At 37.5% G+C, this 10,822-nt stretch overlaps 1 protein-coding gene across 1 annotated transcript in view; it reads left to right on the top strand.

Annotated features, from left to right (window-relative positions):
* Window positions 1-2,037: 2,037 nt before the first annotated feature.
* The window catches only part of GLDN (gliomedin), an 18,110-nt gene continuing 9,325 nt past the window's right edge, over window positions 2,038-10,822 (top strand). The window contains exons 1-6 of the mRNA XM_009584663.1: window positions 2,038-2,097; window positions 4,104-4,155; window positions 6,467-6,484; window positions 7,673-7,780; window positions 8,505-8,651; window positions 9,347-9,472. Of these exons, the coding sequence (XP_009582958.1) occupies window positions 2,038-2,097; window positions 4,104-4,155; window positions 6,467-6,484; window positions 7,673-7,780; window positions 8,505-8,651; window positions 9,347-9,472 (511 nt within the window). The remainder of the gene's footprint in view (window positions 2,098-4,103; window positions 4,156-6,466; window positions 6,485-7,672; window positions 7,781-8,504; window positions 8,652-9,346; window positions 9,473-10,822) is intronic.

The following is a 10,822-nucleotide window of genomic DNA, read 5'->3' as shown; positions in this document are numbered from 1 at the left end:
AGGAGCGTAGTGCCGGGGAGGCGGCGGTTGCCTACTGTCGTCTGTGAGTGCTGAGCCCTTAAGAGTTGGTGGGCCACACGGCTTACAGGTTATGATTAAACTTTTGAAATGATAGTTACGTAGACAAATGGAGTGAAGTTTTTGGTTAGTAGCGTGGATTTAATGAAACTGCAAAAAATAAGTTGCAATAAAAAGTCAGCCTTCCAGTTTCCAAGGTTTCAGATCTTTAAATCTCTGCACCACTAACGGACGCCCACCCATGCTGCTGCTCAGCATCTCAACACGTGGTGCTGGATATTACTTTACCATCACGTTTCTTTGATCGTGCCCTTTCAGTAAGTTTTAAATTCAAGGTAGTATTTGATGGGTCAGAAGAGGAGAGCTCTTGTCCTTTCTCTGGCAAAACGGCATAGTTTTTTGCACTTCAGTGAAAAGATTATCTTTGCTCGGTAGGAACTAGGTCACGTAGTTGAAAAATTATGCAGGTCATACAGTTGAAAGATTTTGAATAGATTGAAAAACTTTTAAGTTCTGATTGAAAAGAAATGCAAGAAAAATATTAGTGTTGAAAGAACCTTAGTGGAAATTCTGTCCCAGTAAGGATTGCAGGCCTAGGCCCACAAAAAAGCAGGAAAGGCTAATTCAAGCTCTTACTGATATAATTAATATTACTGGTTTAAAAAATTACTTACAGAAAATATCTTTTCAGTAACGTTCCGCTGGCATTTTTATTAATAAACCATTGCAATTATGATTTTACAGTGATAACATCTCCATTAATATTAGAGCTAATGAGACTGTAGAGCGTAGGTTTTTGTAGCATAGATAATGCAATTGTTTGGGGTTTTAGAATAAATAATTACTTTTTTTTTTTTAGCTAAGGACTTTTAAGTCTTGTGCTTTGAGTTTAGAATTTGCAGGACAAAACTTCTGCAATTCAAAGAATGTCTTTTTTTATTGGGAGGCACACTGAAAGATACTGGATATTCAGTTCTAGTTTCTAATTCCACTTACCAAAGTAGCAACATTTTTCACTGGACCCTGTGCATCTTACTGGAGCGTGTAGTTTCCTGAAGTCTTAAAATCATGTAGTTTTGTACTCAAAATGGTCTTAAAAATAACATGGATAATACACATTTCAGCTCTCTGTCAATTCAGAAAAAAAAACCTAAACCATTATTTTAGGTCAAAGTAGAATGTAAATCATTATTTTTTGAACCATAATTCTCAAGTTACTGTTACTGAGCAGAGTTATTTCAAATTTGAAAACTTAAATGACTTTCTAGAAACATATACCAAAAAGATTTTTTTTTGGATCAGGTAATGTTAAAAAAGTTGCTGCCCCAGTGAAGTATTTTTGTGTGTGGTACCTAAGCTTTTCATCAAAACGTTTAGTCAAAACTTTTTCCTGTTTCTTTTAAGAAATCATCTTAGTGTTTGGCAGCTACAGCTCATTTTGTTCCATCTGATATGAATCCCTTCTTTGAGTGTAAGGGCTGGATAATTTTGACAGTGGCAGTTAAATATGCTACTCTGCTGTCATTAGGTAGCACGTATGGATTACATGAATGTTATTGCCCTCTCCAAGTAGCACCGAGTGACACGGTGTATATTTTAACAGCGTGCGGCAAGACTGTTCAGTTGTGCAGCTCCTCCATTTAAATCACCACTGTGACTTCTGCTGTGTTCATTTAAATGCACGTGTCCTGCGGGGAGTTGCTTGGGGGTTTTTTGTGCCTTTTTGTTCTTACAAAATTTCCATCAAATATTTTTTCGTTCTGGCTGCTGCTTAGAGGAGTGTGTAACTGTGTGCAGACCCACTTGCTCAAGGGGAAAAAAGTCCTTAGAAACATTTTCTAGCACCCCCGCTCCCACCCTTTCTTTTTTGTATTTTGCATCTAACTCCCACTGATGTAGTATGAAGGCGTGAATACTTTTGTAGCATGAGACAAAGTTCCTTACAGCTGGTGAGATGATCCCTACTACATTGGTGGGCCTTAGAACGATGTTCCAGCCTCTGTTGGATGTGGGCCCCGAATGGAGGTTTTGCCCGAGCAGGATCTCTCTCGTAGCGGAGGCAGAGATTTCTGCAGACTGGTACTGCAGGTGTCAACATCCTCCTGCTCTACCCACTGCTGGTTGGGGGACACTGTTGTGGCCTCTGTTCAGGAATCTTTGAAATAACTTTAGGCATCAAAAATCACGCTTTAGCTTTAATAGCGTGAGTATACTTTTGGTTCTGTGCCTTTATTTTATAAATATATATACATTTATTTTGTAAGAGATGAAAATAGGAAGTTGGCAAATCTGCCGCTGTAGAAAAGCTGATGAGAGGTAAGAGTCCACTAAGTCTGTGAGCAGCAAGTTTGAAAGTGAGATTTAGAACAGTGCGAGAAGTGGTGGCTTATAGACATCTAATTATCTGAGAAGTTGCTTCATAGTTTAGGTTGTCTTTTTTTCATTTTCACCCTTTCTTCATGAGAAAACAAAGCTTTTAGCATCTAAATAAGATACTTTTATCTGTAGCTTTTCTTCATGGCAAAGACGATGCTGGCTGGTTGGATGGCTGGGGTACTCATCTTTCGGAGTTAAGCTGGAGGTTCTGTTGTAGGCTCTTTGCTATAACAGACTCACTTCTCGAGTGCCGTGTTTTGTAATTGTCACCTGAATTGCACTGATTGGTAAAAATAATGCTGCTGAGATAATTGGAGGGCCAATTGGAGGAAGCAAGTTGTAATCACTTCAGCAACCTCAACAAAACCAATTAGATTAAAATGCAGTTTGAATTAGAGCGCACATGGACAATGTGTGTTTTACAAATTACAGAGTAGAAGCCAAGTGTTTTTGAGGGGTGTGAGGGGAAAGAGAACAAGGAAATTCTGATATTCAAAACCAGTTAGCTCTTCTCAGCTAATTTAAATTGAGTCTAAAGCTTCTAAATATAAGAGCTGTTCCAGTACAGTCCGGAATCCAGTAAATTCTCAGTATGTATCTGACAGAATTGAAATCCATAGTCAAATATAGTTTGATTTTGCAACAAAAGAATACTTGCCATCAAAATAATTGTCCTTTATCTGAGTCTGTTAGATTTGTCACTTGAAGCTAATGATGCATTAATTTTAAAAATAAAGATTGACAGCAGCAAATAACCTTGCTAGGATGAAACATCAGTCTGCCTTTCAGATTGACTTGCACTTGTTTGTTCTGTATTTTGGGACTAGTGCATTCCATTATTTGTAAATAGAGTAATTGTACAAAGATGAATACATGTGCCAACTCTGGGTAAATATGTTCATAAATTATCATATATTGCACAGCCCTGAAATAATAATCTTTTTCTTTTCTGACTATATATAAACATTAGACTTTGCCATAAAGAATTGAGGCACTTCCAGTGCTCATGTTGACTCTCAGCGTGCAGGCCATGTAACGTGAATGTTTGCCCAGCCAAAATCCATGCATTTTGTAAAGATGACTTTTTAATTGGTAGATTTTAGTCTACCCTAGATTAAAAGCATCTGTATGAATGTCTCTTCCAGCTTGGTTTTTATAAAGTCTGTTGTTGTTGGGAGGAAGTATTTTGAATGGACGAAGGTCCATTCCGAATTTGCAGATCTTGGTTATTCCAAGATAAGAAATTGCTTACTTGGAACACAGGTCATCTTTTTCACTGGATATGCTATGTTGGAAAAGTATCCATAATTTTATACAAATATAAAATAAAATTGAATGTAGTTTTTATTGGCTGATGATGGCTTTTAATACCTTCCACTGGTAAAGTCAATGCATGGATAATCACACATGTTTTACAGTAATGTGTGAACTTCAACGCCTAGATGATGTATGGAGTTGTCTGCCCAATATTTTCTTCATATATTCAGTAAGGTTTAAGATGAGGTATCTTGAACAGATTCCTATGAGAGAATCACTGCCTGAAGAGATGGATGGTGTCACAATGTTAAGGTAGTTCTAAACAGTTTATTCTTATAAGCACAGAGTTGGACAGTTGAATCTTTGTTTTTGGAATTGTTTCTGTGGGCAAAGTAAACTAGATACTTTTATGGCATGCATTGTTTTCAACTTTACTTTCTTTGCAATATTAGGTCCGAGTGATGGTGGATTTATGTAACAGCACAAAAGGGATATGTTTAACAGGTATGTTTATTGCCTTAAACATTACGCCTATGTTACCTTCAGGAATACAGCATTACAGTGTTTTCAAAGAAATTGAGGTCAATGACTATGTCAAAGAACTATGCTATTTACTCTATCAGAACTTACATATCAATGGGGTTGTTTATTTAAAAAAAGATAATAGGTGCTACTTTGGGACTTATCTATACCCACTTACTATAAATGCTGGAATTTAAGGAGTTCAGTTGGTGTTACTTGAGCTGCTTATTTCTCATGTAATTTTCGTAAGCAAATCCTACAGACTTGGGTGTTTAAAATACTAGTTGAGGTTTAATCTTGGTATTTTTGTGTATGTCCCCACACTTCAAGGCTAACATGGGATGAACATATAAGGCATAGAAATTTGCTTCCATTGTTGTAACTGCTGTGGAGTAGTGGGACTTAGATGAGCAATGTGTTTGCCTCCCCTGCCTTGGACCACGGTAACAGGACATTGGATTTCACATGTAACCAGTGAGGAGTTGGAATAGCTGATGGCTGGCACAAGAGAAGATGTGAGAAGTTTCTATGTGATTTGGTGAAGAGAATTCAGTAGTAGCCAATTTAAGGTCTATAGTCCAGCTTTGAATCCTATAACAGACTGAGTCATGTGTTCTTTTTGGAAATGAGAAGATTAGAAATAAGCCACTTTTTACGAGTTTAAGAAAGCGCTTCACTTGCTCTCTGGTTTGTATTTTCAAGTGGCTATAAGGTCCATTTGGCTCAACTGATTTCAACATAAATGAGAAGTACCATAGTACACACAGATGTTAAATACTGCTTCTGAAATTGTAGATCAGTTCTGACTGTGACTGAGGCTGAACCACAGACCTGAAAGTTTGTTTTTTTGGGCTCCAGACTTCCGAATTCATGCTACTTAGTGCCTTCTGCACCTTTTTGTTCTCTTGACACTATTAATTTTTGTCTCTGTTACTGGCTTTCTCTGCTATAGACCTCTGTGACATTTGCTACTTTTCAAGCCCCTTTCTTATTTATCTTATGCTTATACAAGAATAATCAAGATCTTCAGTTTTTGAGATGAGGAAGTAATTGAACGCACTAATGGGCCTAACATTGTAGTGTGGAAAAAGCGGTCATTTACTGGAAAATTGGCAGAAAGATGTTAACTGCTGTTCCTGCCTGTACTGATTAAAAGGGATAATTGCTGTAATGGTATTATAAAATGGTTTTCACTTTACTCATAATGCTTCCTAATTAATGCTGAAAATTGTCATCTTTAGGGAAATCTAGTAATTGCTGTTATTTTCTGTTGTAGAGAGTTTTGTTGAAACAAGACAGTACTTTGGCTGATAAAAATGTTCACAGAACTAATTCGGTTCTTTAATTGCAACTACCACCTTTCTTTGTATTCTCCTAACCTGCTTTTCCTGTTTGTTTTTTGTGTTTGGGTTTTTTTTTTTTTAAGTGTGTATTGGGGATCACATAAGAAAAATTTTATTACAGAAACATTTTCTGGTTTACTCTTGCTTTGCTCTTGCCTGCTATGCTTTCTTCTCATTAAGGCCCTATACTTGAACTAAGTCAGAGAGAGTGAGACAGATTTTATTGTATTACATGTTGCTAAATAACTGAAGCAAGTCCAATTTCTAATACACCACCCAGGTTCTGTGGGGAGCTTGGTCCAGTCTGGAGAACAATTACATGTGAAAAGCCTGATTGTGATTTAGATGTAGTTAATAGGAATGACGACTTTTTTTTTTTTTTTCCTTCTATTTAAATAGTCTGAATCCTGAACTGCAATGAAATGTCCGTAAAACACAGAGAAGTGTAGCATGTATTTTTAATGGGTATTTTCAACAGGACTTTTTAATTGTGACATTCATCAGTATTGTAAAGCTATTCTTCTTCTACTATAACAGGATCTTGGAGAACACTTATATAAAGGAAACGTGATGTTTGTTAGATGCCTTGCATCCATGCCATTGTAAAGGCACCTAAGCCCCTGACAGTGAGATTGTAGAGGTGGTTGTTTGTCAAACATTTATCGACTGAAATTTGCAAAAAGCAAAATGCATGTGTATATGTAATTGCTTTTAAGGATACTCTTTCAGTAAGTCTGAGTTTCTGCTAATGCTCAAATAGTTATTTATAATACAAAGCAGTTAAATCCATAGGTGTTCGTTTTGAAATTTGAGGGGCTTTCCTCCCCTTTTATTGTTCTGATCTAACGCTAATCAATTCAATTTGGAATTGTTCTGTTTGTTTTTGTTTTCTTGCTAGGTTAAACTCACCATTTCTTCTTTCTTGTGTTCTTTTGCTGTTCTTGTTGTAGGCCCCCCGGGTCCCCCAGGTAAGATACTTGGACAATTGCAATAACATTTTTGGGTAGTTGAAACAGTTGCTGGTACAAAATGTTGAAATGTAGAAATGTATCTTTTATAGAATAGTCTCCCTTTGCTAATTAGAATGAGGGAGGGTTGCATGACTGCCTGCCTTTATAGTTTTTGTATTTAGGTCAACTCGTGCTCCTTCTGAGAGGGAGGAGGTTTTAGACATTATACTTTTCTAGTGGAGGGAATAGAATAGTTTCACATTTGCTAAAACATATTTGATCAAAACCAGATGGAATTAAGAGTGTTTAAGTAGCATTTAGCTGAAAAGATGAGTGTATATATATATAAAAAACCCCGAGTAAACGGATATTATAATTTAACACTAAAGCCATCTCTCTAAAAAATGTTGGTTACTGATTCCACCCTCCCACCTCCCCCATAACTTTTCCTCCTTTCTTATCTAATTCTCTCTTTCTGCTCTCACTCATGTGGTTGCTAGGCTATATGAATGGTTACTTGATTTCTTTCTGTGCTTCTTTAGCTGTGGGTCTGCTTAGAATAATTCTCTGTACCAGAAAAGTATCAGGTGCTTTTTGTTTGTGGGGGTTCAAATAGCGACGAAGAGGGAGTGATGTCTTCTCTATCAACCAGTGGTGGTTTGACACTGCAGTATTCTGGACAAGTAGGTAAATGCTTTTCTCGTGTTAGATTAGTCTGGCCAATATCATAAGCAACATTAAAGCTTACGTGGATGCTGGAAGACTTTATAGTCACTGTCAAATTCAGAAATAGGATGGGTTCCGCTGTGTTTGTCCTTGAAGTGGAATCCAAAAGGCTGATCTGTGCTAGCCTTAATGCAAAATGTGTGCAGTATTCATTTCAGTCAGTTTTCTTATGCTAAGGCCAGGGCAAACAAGCACCTTTACCTTTAAGTTTGGTTTCATAGTTTTTTGTTTGTTTGTTGTGGGTGGGTGTGTTTTGTTTGTATTGTTTGGGTTGGTTTGGTGGTGTTTTTTTTTTTTTTAAGGAGGATACTCTCTTGGCATGGAGAACATAATGGCCAGTTAGTGGTTTTTGTATGTCTAAGAGAGAGATAGAGATATATATATATATAAACATACATATGATATGATCTACATACAATAGATTTAAGGATAAATTGCATTTAACAGTAAAATTTCAGTTATGCTGTTTGGTTTGTTCAGGGCTTCCTGGACTTGATGGACTGCCTGGCTACAATGGATCAGATGGAGTCCCAGGTATACCAGGACAAAAGGGAGAACCAGGAATAAATGGAAAAAGAGGAAAAATAGGTATTCTCTTTTTTTGGTGATTGTTTTAAAAAAGAAATCCTTTCTTACTGTTATATTCAGATGTAGTTACTTTTAGACCTTTGTACAGGGAGAAGGGTTTCAATGGTTACAAAGAAGTTGCATGTTACAGAATTCTGTAGCATTCATTGTCTTACACCAAGCTTTGGTAAATTATTCAGATTTACTCCACAGTGAGGAAGATGGTATACATACACTATAGAATATTGCAAATTGTAGCAGCCATGTGAAAATGTTACTAGGTAGCTGTATCTATGCTCTGTTGGGACAGTGGAAAATGTTAAAAGTGCAATGTCTGTTGTAATGTTAGTGTGTAATTAAAGTCTAGAAGAACCATGAAAATGCCCTTCTTTAATGCCTTACAAATGTGAAATAAATACATTACTTTACATCTTTCCTTAGTATTTCTACTTACTCAGAAATTCTCCAGCCAGTGTTGGCGAGGCCCAGGTCTCTATATTTCGTGTTCAAAACTCAGACATCACTAGGTAAAGAATGTATTATTTGCACCAAATGGATCGTACACCGTTTCCCTTAATATTGGGTTATAACATTGTTTTGAAATCAGAACAAATTACAGCTACCCAATTAAATACAGGTGAAAAAACCAACTAGAGTGAATACGTTTAGTATTAAAAAAAAATGTATTGATTGATGCTTAATACTGGAACAGTGTTCTTGGTACTGAAATGCTTTTTATTTCTAGGTGTACCAGGACCAAAAGGTGATCAAGGACAGAAAGGAGAACCTGGAGAAATGGGTTTACCTGGCAAAGATGGTATGCCAGGAGGAAAAGGCGCAAGAGGAGCAAAGGGTGAAAAGGGGGATGCAAACAATGATGTGATATTAGAAGGTAGGAAGAAGTGCTCTTAGGAGCTCTCTTGCAACAGTGTACTTGAGAGAAAAAGATATACTCTGCTGCTGAAGCATGAATGTGGCAAGAGTAGGACCAACCAGCATAACCATGTTATCCGCAGTGAAGTTTGAGTATTGCTCTGCCCAGGAGATTATGCTCTCTTTCTAATGCAAGTCTTCACAAAAACTTTTCTGCTTGGGTTTTGGGTTGAGGTGTATATGAATTCCACCCTTTCCAGTACACTTCCAGACAGTTGACCTCCTCCTGCTCTTTCCTGCAGTGTAGTTTTATTTTTCTGTTAGAAAATGAGGGGCAGATTTCCGCTCAGGAATACATGAAGCAGCCACAAATATAAGCTGTGTAAAATTATAGCACTGTAGCCTCTGAAGTTGAGGTCTTAGAATACAGTAAGTAAAAGGCAACAGTGCGTTATAACTCTCTAATGTGCCTGTCATCCAGACAGATAAATTGGAGTGATGTCCTACAACTTGTGAAGTTCTGTATGGTTCACCTTCTAAACAAACAGCATCCCAGTGAGTTTATTGCACCATATTTCTGTATGCAGAAACCTCTTAAGAAGAGAGAAGCTGTTTTGGAAATCTCTCAAAGTCCATCATGTGGACACGTACAGTTCTCTGCAGGTTGCCTGTTGCTTACAGGGCCTGCGAAATTGTGCTCTGTTTTGTACATAGGTGCAAAAGGTGAACCTGGACCACCAGGGCCCCCTGGACCACCTGGACCCCCAGGGCCTCCAGGAAAACGTAAAGGTAAAGGTAGAGCACAGCTTCAGGAGAACATATACAGCAGCAAATGCACAGGTTAGTTCTTTCCAGTGTTCTTTTTAGTATTACAAACAGGTTCAAGATCAAATCCATTGCTCCAAATCTCCCAAAACAGTAAGCATGTGTTTAATTTTGCTGGCATCAGTAAAACTGCACAAAGTTAAAGCTGAGCATGTGCTTAGGTGTTTTGCTGATATATGATTTGGATAAGGCAGCAAGCTATCTCCAGTATAATATTAGTCTTTTAATCGTGCTATGCTAATGCTCAAAGTATATACGTGTGGTGTTTTCTCTTACATTGGGATGTATTTGGAAAGTAAGAGAAATGCAGTTGAAATGTTTAGCTTTTAAATGCTGAATTTTAATTTTACATGTAAATATAACACCAGTGAACTAGGCTGTTTCACTGTATTTTACAAAATGAAATTGCCTGGTTATTGGCAGAACTGAAGCAAGCTTGAACTAGCTGAGACTTTTAAAAGCTGGAGGAGTACAAAAGGATTCTCTGAGACTTTGTGTCCATGTAAGTTTTGGAGTGGGGTGATCCTGAGTTCTTTTCCATTGTTGTTATTTATCATTATTGTATCCCTAATGACAGGTGGATCATGAGTCCCTTTTATTTCCTTTACTGTAGCTGTGTTGGTGAGATATACGGCTAATTCTAATGTTCAGAAAGGAAGAATTAAAGACAGAGTAGATTCCCTTCAAACTGTGGCTGCAAATTGCACAGCAGATACCGTTAGAACCAAAATGCGAGTATCCAGACTGCCAGGTCACAGACTGTATGCTGAAGTGCAGCAGCTTCTACGCTTTCTTTTTTTTCTTCCCCCTTTCTTTTTTCAAGTCACTGATTAGGGTGCTGACATAATTAAGAGTTTGCCATGAGATATCTCTGGCATGATTTTCAGGTGTGCTGGATACCAGTAAATCCTCATTAATTGAACTTGATATTGTGGGTTGTGGAAAAATCATGTCAGTGTTTCATGTCACAACTTCTATCCATGTTTTAGAAGATCTTTTTCTCAAATAGATTGAAGTTGTGCCTCAGATAAAATCCATATGTGTGTGTGCATGTGCCCATGTCTGGTTTTTTAATGAGTAAAGCACTGCCTTTGCTGTGTGGAGCACAGAGAGAAAGTTAGTTGGCATTTATCTCCTCCTCCAGCAGGTGGCTGGTTGGAAGTACTCTGCTGTCTTGAACAGTGTATTTTGTAAATACGTTGACAGATATAGTGTACTGAGTGTATTTTTCCATGCCTGAAGTTTATATGGATTTAAATATATTAATAATCATAGAATCATAGAATAGTTTGGGTTGGAAGGGACCTTTAAAGGTCATCTAGTCCAACCCACCTGCCATGGGCAGGGACACCTTCAACTAGACGG

The sequence above is a fragment of the Fulmarus glacialis genome, unplaced genomic scaffold (assembly GCF_000690835.1).
Source record: "Fulmarus glacialis isolate BGI_N327 unplaced genomic scaffold, ASM69083v1 scaffold20259, whole genome shotgun sequence".
Lineage (NCBI taxonomy): Eukaryota > Metazoa > Chordata > Aves > Procellariiformes > Procellariidae > Fulmarus > Fulmarus glacialis.
The sequence above is the reverse complement of the archived record's forward strand: the minus strand, read 5'-3'. Positions and strand labels throughout refer to the sequence as shown.